The sequence below is a fragment of the Anomaloglossus baeobatrachus genome, chromosome 1 (assembly GCF_048569485.1).
Source record: "Anomaloglossus baeobatrachus isolate aAnoBae1 chromosome 1, aAnoBae1.hap1, whole genome shotgun sequence".
Taxonomy (NCBI): Eukaryota; Metazoa; Chordata; class Amphibia; order Anura; family Aromobatidae; genus Anomaloglossus; species Anomaloglossus baeobatrachus.
The window spans coordinates 73,987,714-74,005,065 of record NC_134353.1 but is presented as its reverse complement, the minus strand read 5'-3'; the positions used below and the strand labels follow the sequence as shown (position 1 = coordinate 74,005,065).

Below are 17,352 nucleotides of genomic sequence, written 5' to 3'. Positions count from 1 at the left end.
TCTCCCGTGCTTCCCACATACTCTAGACTGCTCTACCCCAGCATATCAGACTCTCCCCTACCATGGAAAAGGAACCTAAAGACCCACTATTTCCGACAAACCTACAAGCTGCAGTAATCCTCAATCCACCTGTGTCACACGACCAGCTCTACCCTCACCTATTGTACCATCACCCATTCCCTGTAGACTGTGAGCCCTCGCGGGCAGGATCCTCTCTCCTCCTATACCAGTCTGTGTCTTGAAATGCTCACAATTTTTGTGCTTGTCTATGAATGTCCCTTTTTCACATGTAAAGTGCCATGGAATAAATGGCACTATAATAATAAATAAAAATAATAATGCACAGTGCCCCCCTCTGTAGACAGTGAATGTAATGAAGGTCCCTTGGATGGAGTCTTTGGCCCTATGAGATGGTGGAGAGACCATCATTTGTTAGAGGAGTTTTGTCATCTTATGAAGTGACGGCATAAAGTCAAAGAAGCCATTATATAATAGGTAAGGACTCGCACGATGCTGAGGATACAGGGGAGGCAGCGCTGATTCCATCTTGCAGACTGGAGCGCTGCACTGCTGAATGGTTTTACAATGGGGCGGTTATGGAAGATGAATTTCTAGAAGACTTTTCTATAAAAGTGGGGCAGTCACAGCACCTGCCCACCTCTCAGGGAGATGTTAGCGTGTCGTCTATCATTCCTCTGGGAAATTGGCACATATTTGCTTGCACTCAGATGAGGAATGTCCTGCATGGCTGGAGGATAGTGAACTAAGTGAGGAATGATGTTAGGATTTGCCAGCAGTGATTCAGGACCATCCCTGGGGCATCGGTATAGGGCGGAGAATATGGAGCGCAGCCAGTGTGATGTTATATTGGGAGTCATCCATGTGTGATCGTTCATCCATGTGTGATCGTTCATCCATGTGTGATTGGTCATCCATGTGTGATTGTTCATCCATGTGTGATCGTTCATCCATGTGTGATTGGTCATCCATGTGTGATTGGTCATCCATGTGTGATCGTTCATCCATGTGTGATCGGTCATCCATGTGTGATTGGTCATCCATGTGTGATTGGTCATCCATGTGTGATTTGTCATCCATGTGTTATTGGTCATCCATGTGTGATTGGTCATCCATGTGTGATTGGTCATCCATGTGTGATTGGTCATCCATGTGTTATTGGTCATCCATGTGTTATTGGTCATCCATGTGTGATTGGTCATCCATGTGTTATTGGTCATCCATGTGTGATTGGTCATCCATGTGTTATTAGTCATCCATGTGTGATTGGTCATCCATGTGTTATTGGTCATCCATGTGTGATTGGTCATCCATGTGTTATTGGTCATCCATGTGTTATTGGTCATCCATGTGTTATTGGTCATCCATGTGTTATTGGTCATCCATGTGTGGTTGGTCATCCATGTGTTATTGGTCATCCATGTGTGTTATCGGTCATCCATGTGTGATCGGTCATCCATGTGTGATCGGTCATCCATGTGTGATCGTTCATCCATGTGTTATTGGTCATCAATGTGTGATCGGTGATCCATGTGTGTTATCGGTCATCCATGTGTATGATCGGTGATCCATGTGTGTTATCGGTCATCCATGTGTGTGATTGGTCATCTATGTGTGTGATCGGTCATCCATGTGTGATCGGTCATCCATGTGTGATCAGTCATCCATGTCTGATCGGTCATCCATGTGTGACTGGTGATCCCGTGTAGTACAAGATTCTTAGAAGGTAAATGTGCATTACACTAGCCGTCCGTGATTACGTACACTACACACGTTTCCCCATTACAGCGCCGTTCGTCTGTGGACCTCTTCTGGAGTTGCAGTTAAAGGGATTTTCCTAACATCATATAGACAGTGCTGCAGCCAATCAGTGAGCTCAGTGTCTCTTTAGAGCAGTTCACTGATTGGCTGCAGCGCTGTCGATGTCAATGGGGCAGACAATAAAACACACCAGGAGCAGAGGTGGACACTCAGGGAACGGCAAATAAAGAACGTGGGTTTTTTTTTACAAGACTGAAACACCCTAATAATCCCAATTCAAGTGAAAGTATGGAGTTTCACTACCAGACACAGCCAATGGTGGTGCCATTTCTGAGCTAAGAGTCCTTTTTTAACCCCTGACAACGTATCTAAAAGTAGTATACAGTATGTGGTCAGCCAGTTAATATGGGCTTACACATCCAGAGATGTTGTTTTTTCACCTAAGCAATAAGCTGCTTTCATAGGAATATGGCAGTGGCTTTTTCCCATTCTCCATAGTGAAATGAACAAGCATGCTAGGCTGGTTTGATCGTGTGTGTATATGTAGTAGAAGAAATGAGAAGGTAGCGTGTTTTGAGCTCCCAATAGGTTTTTTTCTTTTTTTATGCAGTTCCTCTGAGCACCACAGGGTGGCGGTGTGCAGAAGAAAATCCGCCCAGACCTGTCCGCTTTGGAGATGAATAATGGGGGAAGACGACCGCATTTATCTTCATTTTTCTTTGCTGTAATGAAATCGGAGGGAGTGGACACGGTAAAGAAGCCAAGCTGTGCTCCTGACCTGGTCAAGTTGAGTACAGTTAATATGACCGGACAGAAAAAGGGGGTCATAAGAAAACACATCATCTCCAAAGTAACAAGGACAGACATAAGGAGCTTATAAATGGATAATTAAGGTCGATCTCGGCAACTTCCCACAAAAGGAAGCCATAAAATATGTACGTCTTAGTTTTCATGTAAAAGAGTGCATCTTAGGTGAAAAAATAGCCAGGCGTCAGACACAACGTGACCCACAGCACGTCTGCTTGCTGTCAGTGAACGCAACCATTCCAGAAAGCCTGTGTAGATGGATCACCTGACTAAATAGTAGAGTTTATAACAAGCTACCAGTAAGACGAAGAAACTGATACATTGTAACAAACTACAGCCACTTAGCATCCTAGTCCCTCGGGCGCATTGGTACCATCCATCCTCTTACCAGAAGGACTGCTTAGCCGTCTGGATCACGTTGGCCGTGGTGTCCACATCGATGTAGTCATAGTGCAGAGCTCCGGGATCTGTAGAAGAACCTGTTTCCGCCAATAAGATTCCTATCCACCTTCCCATGTTTTCTGAAGATGAAGCCTAAGGGCAGAAATACAGGAGCAGCGTCATTAGTTCCGAGTGTGCAAATTGGATGAGTTGTTACCAACATCTGGTGAGAAAATAATGTCAATAGCATCTTTAAAAATATATTTACTATTTACTTAGGTGACGTGTTCAATACTTATTTCACCTGCTGTATATACAATTTATTTTTAAACATTTTGATTTTATGTCATACAATCTATATTTATAATGGCAAAAAAAATAAATAAAAAAAAATACCAAAACTCTTGCAATGTTCACACTGGCCACGAAGTGTAATATTAAACTTATACTTCTTATTCTTCACATGGACAATAGCAGCAACAGTCACTAACCCTATTTGTATAGAAAGTAAACTCAAACTGGCCTTCTCTAATCTGGGTAAAGGTAATGGAACCAGAGGGGGAGGAGGTGAGCTGTGACATCACCTATTGTGAATGGTGAATCCTGTATTATCAGTCATTATACAGGAGGAGGTGAGCAGTGATATCACTTTTTGTGAATGATGCATCCTGTGTTATCTACTGTATAATGAGGTGTAATCTGTCCCTGTAATCTTCTCTATGATAATGAGACTGCTGAAAAGTCTTCTGCATAGAACAGGAGTTATGAGCTTAGTATAGATTACTTAGACCTGATGAAACAAGTGTACCAACTTTATAAAATCATGTAAGCGTGGCTGTGTAGCCCCTTTTGAAAGTTAAAACTCAATATTACCTAAGCCTGATTGGCAGCTCTTCAGTGTCCCTCCTCCCTGCTGCTGACACTCGCTATCGTAGCCTGATTGACAGCTCTTCAGTGTCTCCCCTGCGCCTGCTGCTGACACTCGCCCTCTTAGCTTGATTGACACCTCTTCAGTGTCCCTCCTCCCTGCTGCTGACACTCGCCCTTAGCTTGATTGACACCTCTTCAGTGTCCCTCTTCCATGCTGCTGACACTCACTATCATAGCCTGATTGACACCTCTTCAGTGTCCCTCCTCCCTGCTGCAGACACTCACCCTCATAGCCTGATTGACAGCTCTTCAGTGTCGCTTGTGTGCCTGCTGCAGATACTCACCCTGGTAGCCTGATTAGCAGCTCTTCAGTGTCCCTCCTCCCTGCTGCAGACACTCGCCCTCTTGGCCTGATTGAGAGCTTTTCAGTGTCCCTCCTCCCTGCTGCAGACACTTGCCCTCATAGCCTGATTGACAGCTCTTCAGTGTCTCTCCTGTGCCTGCTGCAGACACTCACACTGGTAGCCTGATTAGCAGCTCTTCAGTGTCCCTCCTCCCTCCTGTAAACACTCGCCCTTAGCTTGATTGACACCTCTTCAGTGTCCCTCCTCCCTGCTGCTGACACTCACTATCATAGCCTGATTGACACCTCTTCAGTGTCCCTCTTCCATGCTGCTGACACTCACTATCATAGCCTGATTGACACCTCTTCAGTGTCCCTCCTCCCTGCTGCTGACACTCGCCCTCATAGCCTGATTGACACCTCTTCAGTGTCCCTCCTCCCTGCTGCTGACACTTGCCCTCTTAGCTTGATTGACACCTCTTCAGTGTCCCTCTTCCATGCTGCTGACACTCACTATCATAGCCTGATTGACACCTCTTCAGTGTCCCTCCTCCCTGCTGCTGACACTCGCCCTCATAGCCTGATTGACACCTCTTCAGTGTCCCTCCTCCCTGCTGCTGACACTTGCCCTCTTAGCTTGATTGACACCTCTTCAGTGTCCCTCCTCCCTGCTGCTGACACTCACCCTCCTAGCCTGATTGACACCTCTTCAGTGTCCCTCCTCCCTGCTGCTGACACTCACCCTCCTAGCCTGATTGACACCTCTTCAGCGTTCTTCCTCCCTGCTGCGGAGACCACACTTAGTACAAGCTGCAGCTGTCAGCTAGGCTGGGTTGGCAGAGGCTTAGACACATGAGCTCTCTCACTCTATGACTGGACATAGAAAACTTGTCATAATGAGCTTTCTATATCAGAATTAGTCAGCCAACCTGACATGGATATTCTCAGTAAATACATTAGCATCATCTGGTCTAAAATCTATTTAATCCTGTGTGCAATGGATATTGTGAATTCTGGTGCTGGATCCCCATCGGGTGTCATTCCACTACTTTGGGATGCCTATTATACTTCCCAATGCTTGTTATATCGCTATGTAACCCGTCAGACACACGTACCTCGAGTACAGCCACCTCCTGTCCGTTCCGGAGAAGTCGGAAGGTCAGGGGATGCTTGGAGTCAAGTCCTGGGATGACTTCACATCCTCTTAGAGGTATGGACACTATGTGCGTCTTAAGATCTGTCCGGTCTTTATGAAAGATGAGTTTGTGGTCTTTGACCCGGCACCATCGTTCCCGCCACCGGTTGTTGCTCAGGACGTTTAGGTAACCTAAAATGAAGCGGGATGTAAAGCAGTTTAGTCGGTGTAACATGGCTGCACCTTCCCAAATCCAGACACCAGGCACGCCTTCTTACCGCACGTTGGTACATCCTCTTCTGCCGATGACGTCTGCTCATCTGTACTCGGTTTCTTCTTTCCTAGGCCGATCATTTTCGTTATTTTCTTCCCCGTTACTTTGGTTACTGCACCTTTAGCTTCGGTTTTTGTTCCACTTTTCTTTCTTTTTACTGGGAAGGGACGACAAAATATTTAGTGAATGATGAAGACTGACTCTCCAATGTCACCTATCTAACCAACCGGTATCCTACTCTGCATCACAAGAGGCAAGATCCCCCGAAACAGCTGCCTACAGATGGGAGTCGCTTTCATTTGAAAGACTGGTATGGCTACATATCATGAGGAAAGGCTCGTTAAAAGGTAGATACATCGATTTATGGTAGCTACTTCCAGTATTTGGCACCAGGGAGCCAGATTAATTACGTTTGGAGAACTTTAATGACAAAGAACGGTGGTTCTTAACTAAGATCCCCAAAACAGCTGCCTACAGATGGGTGGCTTTCATTTGGAAGACTGGAATGGCTACAGATCATGAGGCAAGGCTTGTTAAAGGAATATACATGGACTTATGGTACCTACTTCCAGTAGTTATACTTATGATAGCTACCTCCAGTAGCTGGCACCGGGGAGCCAGATTTCTTCTTTTTAGAGATCTTTAATTAGGAAGAAGGGTGGTTCTCAACTAAGATCCTCCGAAATAGCTGCCTACAGATGGGTCTCTTTTTCATTTGGAAGACTGGTATGGCTACATATCATAAGGCAAGGCTTATTTAAGGGACATACATTGACTTATGGTATAGCTACTCCTAGTAGTTGGCACCAGTAGCCAGATTTCTTCATTTTAAAGATCTTTAATTCGGAAGAAGGGTGGTTCTCAACTAAGATCCCCCGAAACTGCTGCCTACCGATGGGTGTCTTTTTAATTTGGAAGACTGGTATGGCTACATATCATGAGGCAAGGCTCATTTAAGGGACATATATTGACTTATGGCATAGCTACTCCCAGTAGTTTGCACCAGGGAGCCAGATTTCTTCCTTCTGGAGATTTTTAATGAAGAAGAAGGCTGGTTTTCAACTAAGATCCCCCGGAACAGTTGCCTTCAGATGGGTGTCCCTTTCATTTGGAAGACTTATTTGGCTCATTACAAGATCATACATTGACTTAAAGGGTAGCTGCCTCCAGTAAGAGACAAAAGGGAGCCAGAGTTTTTCCTCATGCAGTTCCGATATGTTAAGTTAGGAGACGCGCTCTGGATTAGTCCACAATAAACCAAGTAAATGACAGTACCCAGGGTGAGCTGAGCGTGACCTACTTCTCAGGACATTATAAGGTCATGGGACTCCTCTAGAGCCATGTGTTATGACTGAAAATGGTATGTGTAACACACTCTCCTTCAGTATATGGTTGGGTTCGTCCCGCTTCGTTCTCCAGGGTCTAGGCTCCAAAGTAATGAAAACTGAAGTCAAATCCAAGGAACATGTCTTTACTGTTTTTGTTACCATATCTCTTTAGATTGCATACTATAATTAAGGAGCTGTTCCCTCCCACGCTGGCTATGAGTTCTTGGGCACTGTCCTAATGCCCAAATCACTCCTTACTCCCAAGTCAATGTTTAAGCAGCCAAAATGGGATTGTTGGGTGACGGCTGCAAAAATGGTCCATAAGGGCAAATTAAGACCTCATCATGAAATATGTTCTGTGATGCACAGACGTGCCGCTATCTCCTGCCCTGATCCTGCCCAGCTTCATAGGCAGATAGGAGCCTGTTGGGTTCTAGTCCTAAATGAATGGCCAGTCTGTGCCTCACAGAAGTCTGAATTGACCCTAAAGGAGTTTTCCGACCTACTAAAAAGTGGACCAGGTTGATGTACACAGCAGTCATGGGTAGATATTGACCACATCAATGCCAGATAGTCCGGAAGACTACATTACATTACTATACTGGTCACTACGATGGTAAGTTATCGACAACTGGAAATTCCAGGCGGAAGACTTCCCGGAAAAGTGCTTGAGTTTCCCATTGACTTCCATTATACTTGGGTACTAGAGTCAAGCCCATCTGAGCATTAACTGGTGGTTACGAGCACCCAGGGGAGCATGGTACTGCTCGCTCATCACTAGAGGTAATGCCAGCAGCTTGTGCCAATGACCAAGTCCAGCATTGCCGCAGTTAGAAAGAATGTGTCTGTGACCGGCTTTTCTGGGCTCTTTCTGTATTATCATACAAGCAGAATGTCAGGAGAGCGTCACTTTCATTGTGATTAATGGAGGCCATGACGGTGACCACAATGAACACTAGCCAGCACAGACTGAACCGACAGATGAAATGCTATTATTACTGTGCATATAATTACAGAACAAAAGGCAAAAAAACATAAAGGAACATTTCTATTTTAACAATTACACACAACCAGTTATTGAAAACCATCTTTTCCTTCACTGAAGTAGTTGTAAGTTGCTTTTCACTGGATCTGATGCAGGGCTCCTGCATCCCTTGTATAAACCTAGACATACAAAAAATATAATTTTGACTGTCTGCAGCCACCACTAGAGGGAGCCCAGGAGCACTCGGCATCCACTGAACCCATGACAGCAGTTTGCAGTTCCCCTCTATCCTAATATCACAAGGAGGTTTTTGCAAGCATCACCGACTGTCATGGCGGCGTCAGGATCTGTGTAGACTACAGATTCTGGCACTCTGCCCTGCTAACTTCTCTGATGTCTGTGATCAGCGCAGGGAGATTAAGGCATTGATCCACAGACTTGTACTTCATAGGCAGTGTAGCAAGAGTTAGGGGTACTTTGCACACTACGACATCGCTAGCCGATGCTTGCGATGCCGAGCGCGATAGTCCCCGTCCCCGTCGCAGCTGCGATATCTTGTGATTGCTGCCGTAGCGAACATTATCGCTACGGCAGCTTCACATGCACTCACCTGCCCTGCGACGTCGCTCTGGCCAGCGAACCGCCTCCTTACTAAGGGGGCGGGTCGTGCGGCGTCACAGCGACGTCACACGGCAGGCAGCCAATAGAAGCGGAGGGGCGGAGATGAGCGGGACGTAAACATCCCGCCCACCTCCGTCCTTCCGCATAGCCGGCGTGAGCCGCGGTGACGCAGGTAGGAGAAGTTCCTCGCTCCTGCGGCTTCTCACACAGCGATGTGTGCTGCCGCAGGAACGAGGAACAACATCGTACCGTCGCTGCAGCTACATTATAGAAATGTCGGACCCTACACCGATGATACGATTACGACGCTTTTGCGCTCGTTAATCGTATCATAAAGGATTTACACACTACGATATCGACAGCGAGGCCGGATGTGCGTCACTTTCGATTTGACCCCACCGACATCGCACCTGCGATATCGTAGTGTGCAAAGTGCCCCTTAATCTCTGCTGGACTGCTTGTTAGTCTCCTTTGGTCACATGCTGTGGAGGAGCCAGTGACAGCTTTTCCCCTCCTATATATGCTGGTTGGACACTTCCTTTAATGCCAGCTATAGCTTCTCTATACTGGTCTGGGAAGGTGTTTTGATCCAGACTTACTAATGGTTATAGTGCATTATTGCTGTGAGCGGTTGTGGTGTTAACATTTGTTGTCTTTTTGATGCTGCCTTCCTTCTCTTGCTTAATCTCTTACTATCTATTCTGGTGAGTTTTCAGAGTTTTATTTTTCCTGTCTGTCTATATCTGTGTTACAGATTAGTTCTGGTCAGGAGTAAGTTGCGGGCCTCCAGCATCTCTACCATCAGGGGTAATCCAGAGGTTAGAGATACCCTAGGGTACCCCAGTGTGAGGGACAGTATAGGAGCCCCTGTCCCTCGCTATCCTACAGTTACATCGTGACACCTAATGGAGAAAATAATTGGGATACCTACAAATTACCCCTAGAGGATCTTTTGTGACCTCCCATTCTACATCTATAGGTGCCGTGGTTGTGCTGATATTAATACCAGAGGAGCATGAACTCTGCAGTTATGGATTCAGCAGAGAGGGCTGTAACTTTTATACATTTTGTGACCTCACTCTGTAACTTTATGAGTTGCTGCGGTTCTTTCCAATTTTCAATAATATCGTTCACAGGTTACGGGGGAAGATTTAGGAGGGAAGAAATGTCATGAATGGCATTATTACCCCAGTGGCTCCTATTACAGGCTGCACTGGTATCAATGAGCTCCTTAGAATGACCCATGTGGTCACACACATTAGTAATGGCAGACGGTATGGCGAACGTCAGATGCTATGAAATGGCGGCAATGGAAATGAAATGAAAAAAATCTGAAATTATTGATCAAGCTGAAGGCCGTTAAAAGAAAGAAACAAATTATTGATTACGATGTGTGTTCTAATAATGTTGTATGTGTAACCAAAAACACCACCCCTACTGCTACAGAGATATTTTAAGAACTTTAATGGACCCTGCTATGTCCGATAACGCTACAAACCCACACATATAGGGTTAATCTATAGGTTATTAGCTTTATGAAGGTGCCCGGCTTCTGCACTGAAATTTACAGTCACTGGTCACAGCACTGAGCGCAGCGACTGAAAGCAACAATAGTGACTGTAATTCCTCTGGGCACCCCTGCGTGACTGAAAGCTGGAGGCTCCTGGGAAAATAAAAGTTAATTTTCTCTCTGGAGCCGCACTTTAAGTTCAATGGCCGGGTACGTTAACAACACCCTGAACCCCATATGTTCAAGTTAATAGTATTATTGGACTAAGCAGGTTCCCTTTAAAGCAGAACAACTGCAAACCATTTTTAGATGTCTTTATACTACAGCATTGGTTAATATTAAAGAACAACATAGATCTTTTGTATGTCTTGTGTACACCTGCGTCAGTTGATGTGCCATGTCTGTACTGTCTGCCATATTGATTCCTTCTTCTGATCTGAAAGGATTGACCTAAAGTAGACTACTGATAATGTGAATACAGCTTTGTCCTACCTATGAAAAAAGGCAGAGGCTACATCACAGGGGAATTTACAGAATTTACCATCTCCCCCGCCTCCTGCTTGTGATAAGTTTCTCTCAGCTCTGTAAACTTTTTCAAGCAGGTGGCAGAGGAGCATTTTACAGAAGCATCACATACAATACACTGGAAAATGTCCATACAGCACACACACACATATATGTATATATAGACCAGCAGTGTGAATCAAGGGAGGTTTATACTTACAGCTAATCTATGTATTCACTTATTTACTATATCCCCCCATTATTATATTTTCACTCACATGGGGGTCATACAGTCTAGGTAGCCATTTTTGGAGCATGTGCTGTAATGATGAAAGGCAAGGTATATCTGCAGTATAACAGATTGGAAATCTATACTAAAAATACAGTGAAACCTTGGATTAAGAGTAACTTGTTTTGAGAGCGTTTGGCAACACAAGCAAAGCTTTTTACATATTTGTAACTTGGTTTAAGAGCAATGCTTTGAAAGGAGAGCAAATCCTCACCGTGCACACTTCCGGTTCCGTCCATTCACCACGTTCTGACCCGCTCTGGAGGTAACTTTCTGTACATATACTGTATACCATTGTACAGTAGAGTACAGTATATACTATATAGGGCAGCACAGTGGCTCAGTGGTTAGCACTGCAGTCTTGCAGCGCTGGGGTCCTGGGTTCAAATCCCACCAAGGACACCATCTGCAAGGAGTTTGTATGTTCTCCCCGTGTTTGCGTGGATTTCCTCCGGGTTCTCCGGTTTCCTCCCACACTCAAAAGACATACAGTTAGGGACTCTAGATTGTGAGCCCCAATGGGGACAGTATTGCCAATGTAAAGTGCTGTGGAATTAACAGCACTATATAAATTATTATTATTATTATTATTATTATTTATAGAGCACCATTGATTCTATGGTGCTGTACATGAGAAGGGGGTTACATACAGAATTCATATACAAGTTACAATAGACAGACTGGTACAGAGGGAAAATGAATAAAGGAATAAATATTATTATTATTATTATTATTATTATTATTATATAGCATGTCTATCAATTTGCATTTGTGGATACAATATTGCACTTTCTTTCTGCTAATTCTCCCGCACACCAACAATTTTATTGTAAGCTAAAGTGCACTTAAATTTGTTTTATATGTTTTTTACTCTACAGTATTAGTGCACTGTAATAATTGTATATGAATACAGCACATTATTTCGTATTACTGTAATAAGTTTGTATAAATACAGTAAATATTTTTGGGTTGTGGAATGAATTATCTGCATTTCAATTATTTCCTATGGGAAAATTTGCTTTGATATAAGAGTAACTTGGTTTAAGAGCAGAGTCCCGGAACCAATTATGCTCGTAATCCAAGGCTCCGCTGTACATGAATGTCAAAAGGAAAAAAAACAGATGCAATAAAGATAGAAGTGTGATTATGAAACGTTGTCAATGCAAAAAAAAAAGTTAAAAATTGATGTAAATATAAAAGTCTGACCCACTACTAAGAGACAATATGGGCATTAGAAGGGCGCCTATGCTGAACGATGCCGTTCATAACCCCAAATTAGCGCTCACTATGGATGGAGCGATTAGTATCCCTGCTGACTACTACATAATGGCAGTGCCCTTTAAACTCCAGCCGGCTATTACTTTGGCTCCATAATTAAATTGCGATACAATGAACGTAGTGTAACAGTGACATAAAGATGACATATCATCCGCCGGTCACTGATGGGTCTTTACATCGTGGCTCTTCCATTACTGTTCCACCGCGGGCTGAAATATAAATGGATGCGGCTGACGGCCTCGGGGATGACGGCTAACAGCGGCGGCGGCGGACAATGCAACATTCATTTGTGTAAACGCTCGAGTCTGCTCCCAAGATCATACTGCTGCCTCTGAGAAAATATGGCCGTGTGTTTGCCAGTATGACAGCAAGAGGATAAAGGACGGCAGGAAATCAATAGAAACCCTCCGAGATCCATTCTAAGGTAACGGCAATTGCTCGGCTTAAGAGAGTCGAAGAATTCAATCATCGTCTTTTCCAGTCGGTTAAGTCATAGTCTTAAGGGGTTGCCCAGTGTCAGAAAACCCCTGTGCCCCCGGCTGCAGCATGTTTTAAACAGACAAACTGCGTTTTATTCCCCTTCCCCAGGTCCATCGCTGAGTTCCCAACATTGATATCAATATCTGTTATTGTCTGCAGTACTGTAAGTCAACAACGCTGCAGCCAATCGGTGATCTCAGCGGGCCCAGTGGCTTATAGGTGGAGCCGATGACCTCAATTATTAGCTGCAGTTCTGTCAACGTGACGCCAGAGCAGCACACACTGACAGATATCGTAAGCAGCTGTGGAGACTCAGCACTGGACCCAAAGAGGGTGAGTAAAGCGCTGATTTTTTTTTTTTTTTAAAACAAACTATAAACCACAAGGCACTTATCTTCTGATTGTTATTTCTGGTCAGTGACTGCAAACCCAAGCAAAAACAAACCCCGAAGTGTATGTAGCTGGGGGAAAAGGAAAAATACCAACTGCGTGGAAAGAGGATAAAGGACAGCAAGAGGATAAAGAGGTTTTTAAAGAACGCCCTCAAAAAACAACATGTCTGCTTTATGTAGAAAGAGCTCCACCCCTGTCCATAGTTTGTGTGTGGAACATATTAACTCGGAGCTGGGCTGTAGTACCCCAGAATGGCCAATACCCAGTGGGTGGCGCTGTGGTGTCCCGGCTCTATACACGGCCTCAGTAGGTGCTGCAAACAGCCAACTCTTAGGGGTTCTGGATGTCGGACCCCCTACCACTAATCTGAAACTGATCACCTATGCTAAGGATATGCCTCAAAAGAACATACAAAGTATTACACAGCCTTATAAAGAGAACCCAGCACCAACAAAGCAGCGTGCACAAGGATGTGATGAGGGGAACCTCAGTCCCTTTAAACTTTAAAGCCCCCCCCCTTTCCGCATACAGTAGAGAAAACAGATGACTCTGTTGTTTGAGGAGGAATGTGCTTGGGGGACCTCCAAACTCTCATGACAGATGATGGGACACTGGGCATCAGAGCGGATTACTACCCTCTCCCTACTGTAACATATGCACCCCTGCCATACTGCGCATGTAAGTGTTTGGCGGCGTTCTTGGGTGACTGATATCTAAGCCACCCTACAGCAGATCTGTCACCAGATTTCACAATAAAAACTGCATTCAGTATTAAATGCAACTCTCAGACCTGATGTTATTGGTGTATTTACTTTGAAAAATGCATGGCTATATAAAACATTACAATTCTGTAGCTGCTGAGAAAAAAACGCATATCATATGGATGCTGGATGGAAATAAACAAAACAAGGAAGAAAAAATATATGTATATATATATATATATATATATATATATATTAAAATAAAATAATATAAAAAAAAAATGTAAAAAAATATAAAAATCTATACATATAAAATATATAAATAAAATATATATTGTAATATATAAAATATATATTATTTAAATATTATATATTATATATACAGTGTATAATATATATATATATATATATATATATATATATATAAAAAATAATATACTGTATAAATAATAATAGTAGTAATAATAAAAAAAAATGCACATTTTTGCATGACATACAAAGTACCAAATACTTGTCCAACTTTTCTGGATGAGAATGGGAACTAGTTTGTATATGCAAATGTGAGCAAATCCTCGTACATGAGCGATCGCCGGGAAGTCAATGCTCCGTAAAGAATAACAGTAGAAAACAATATACAGCTGTAAGGATGCCGGGTGGTCCGACCAGAGGAGATAAGGGGAAGTCATTCAATCTAGAGGTCACAAATCTCATATAAATTACTATAGTGCACATATTCTTATATTTTTATAGGGTGGCCGAAAATTGGAAAAGGAACCGAATAAGGACTATAAGCTTCAGTTGTGACCTTTTTTTTAACAGGCCCATGATTGGGCCGGTCTAAATATATGTTTTTCCAGGAGGCAGTGTCCATCTGCAAGTTTTTCCTCAGCTGTAATTGGCCTTAGGTAATAATTGCAGCATGCTGAGTATGGCCGCATATAATCGGATGAGACTCGCCAATGCAAGAATATGGGTGCGAGACAAAAAAAAAATGGGTGGCACAAGCGACCAACCGTATGCTGTCTGGTTTTTACGCACACATCTCAAAGGGAAATAAAAAAAGATATATAAATTATATCGAGATAGATGATAGTCAGAATAGATACATATCTTGCAGATATAGAATTTCACAACTCCCCTACATATACCCTTTGGTGCCTTTCATGTAGCACTAAAGGGTGTTTAGCCTGGTTAATGATAAATAAATAATTTTAAAAAAATGATGAGGGGTCCTCCCTATCTTTGAAATCAGCCAAGTTAAAGCATACAGCTGGGGGCTGGTATTATCAGGCTGAGAGGGCTCATGGTTATTGGGCCTTTCCCAGCCTTAAAATAGCAGCTTGCAGTCACCCTAGAATTGGCGCATTCATTAGCTACTCAAATTCTGTCCCTTCACTTTGGCTCTTCCCGATTGCTCTGATGTGGTGGCAATCAGGGTAAAGCACTTTTGGGTTGATGTCAGTTGTGTAATGTCAGCTGGCATCAACTTCTGGTATTAGAGTAATGTAGAGGTGTATATCAAACACCCCCATTACTAACCCAGTAACTTAAAAGAAACAAAACACACACAACTACTTTATTTAAAATACACAACCCGACTCTTACTGGTTCACTAATTTATTTGTTAATAGGAAAAACCCACTAAACCCGACGTAGTCCAACGCTTCCCATGACATTCTCGATTCCCTGGACCTCAGGCTATGGTGCCTCGTTATGACATCCATAGGCTTTGAGCAACAGCCACTGCCGGCTCACACTGCTATCCGCGAGACCACAGAGAGCGGTGACGTCAGGAATAAAGCTTTGATCGACAGATAGGGGAACGTAGTGGGAAGCGCTGGACTATGTGGGACCTGTGTGGGAACTTTGCTTTCTAATAAATTGGTGAAAAAGAGACGGTCTCCTGTTTTCAGTTCTCCCTTTTTCAGGTTTCCATTCATGCACTACGTCGGATTCCCTGGACTACATCGGACTTCCCTGTTTTGTTTTTTTTTGTTTAAAAAATTAATTGGTGAACTAGGGAGTTGGGGGAGTGTTTTTTTTTAAATATATTATTTCTGTGTGTGTTTTTTCTTTTTACTTACTGGGTTAGTAATGGGAGTGTCTGATAGACACCTCTCCATTACTAACACCAGGGCTTGATGGCAGTTGTGTTTTTCGACAACTCACAGCTGACATAATCCCCCGAAATATTATTCTGATTGTCATTGCATCTGTGCAATCGGAAAGAGCTAAGGTGAAGCGCCAGAATTGGTGCGTCTAATGTGATCCGCCATTTCTGGGGTGGCTGCAAGCTGCTATTTTTAGGCTGGGGAGGACCCAATAACCATGGACCCTCTCTGCCTGATAATATCAGCCCTCAGCTGCCTGCTTTACATTTGCTGGTTTCATAAAATACGGGTGGCCCATGTCATTTTTTCTTTTTATTGCAGGGTATCTAACTATGCTTTAATTTACAAAGAGTATATAAAAGATAAGGATAAAAACGCATGTCATACGCATGATGGGTGAGAAAAAAGAAAAAAAAAAATATCCCCACACTCACATAGTACTCGCATGAGATATGGAATGACATACAGTTAGGTCCAGAAATATTTGGACAGTGACACAATTTTCGCGAGTTGGGCTCTGCATGCCACCACATTTGATTTGAAATGAAACCTCTACAACAGAATTCAAGTGCAGATTGTAACGTTTAATTTGAAGGTTTGAACAAACATATCTGATAGAAATTGTAGGAATTGTACACATTTCTTTACAAACACTCCACATTTTAGGAGGTCAAAAGTAATTGGACAAATAAACCAAACCCAAACAAAATATTTTTATTTTCAATATTTTGTTGCGAATCCTTTGGAGGCAATCACTGCCTTAAGTCTGGAACCCATGGACATCACCAAACGCTGGGTTTCCTCCTTCTTAATGCTTTACCAGGCCTTTACAGCCGCAGCCTTCAGGTCTTGCTTGTTTGTGGGTCTTTCCGTCTTAAGTCTGGATTTGAGCAAGTGAAATGCATGCTCAATTGGGTTAAGATCTGGTGATTGACTTGGCCATTGCAGAATGTTCCACTTTTTTGCACTCATGAACTCCTGGGTAGCTTTGGCTGTATGCTTGGGGTCATTGTCCATCTGTACTATGAAGCGCCGTCCGATCAACTTTGCGGCATTTGACTGAATCTGGGCTGAAAGTATATCCCGGTACACTTCAGAATTCATCCGGCTACTCTTGTCTGCTGTTATGTCATCAATTAACACAAGTGACCCAGTGCCATTGAAAGCCATGCATGTCCATGCCATCACATTGCCTCCACCATGTTTTACAGAGGATGTGGTGTGCCTTGGATCATGTGCCGTTCTTTCTTCTCCAAACTTTTTTCTTCCCATCATTCTGGTACAGGTTGATCTTTGTCTCATCTGTCCATAGAATACTTTTCCAGAACTGAGCTGGCTTCATGAGGTGTTTTTCAGCAAATTTAACTCTGGCCTGTCTATTTTTGGAATTGATGAATGGTTTGCATCTAGATGTGAACCCTTTGTATTTACTTTCATGGAGTCTTCTCTTTACTGTTGACTTAGAGACAGATACACCTACTTCACTGAGAGTGTTCTGGACTTCAGTTGATGTTGTGAACGGGTTCTTCTTCACCAAAGAAAGTATGCGGCGATCATCCACCA

The 17,352-nt window shown here is 43.4% G+C and overlaps 1 protein-coding gene across 2 annotated transcripts in view; it reads right to left on the bottom strand.

Moving 5' to 3' along the window:
• Nucleotides 1–17,352, bottom strand: part of AFAP1 (actin filament associated protein 1) — a 193,589-nt gene that overhangs the window by 22,457 nt on the left and 153,780 nt on the right. For both annotated transcript variants that reach the window (XM_075333279.1, XM_075333289.1), the window contains exons 9-11: nt 5,594–5,746; nt 5,296–5,507; nt 2,975–3,120 (exon numbers count right to left, since the gene is read on the bottom strand). In XM_075333279.1, the coding sequence (XP_075189394.1) occupies nt 2,975–3,120; nt 5,296–5,507; nt 5,594–5,746 (511 nt within the window). The remainder of the gene's footprint in view (nt 1–2,974; nt 3,121–5,295; nt 5,508–5,593; nt 5,747–17,352) is intronic.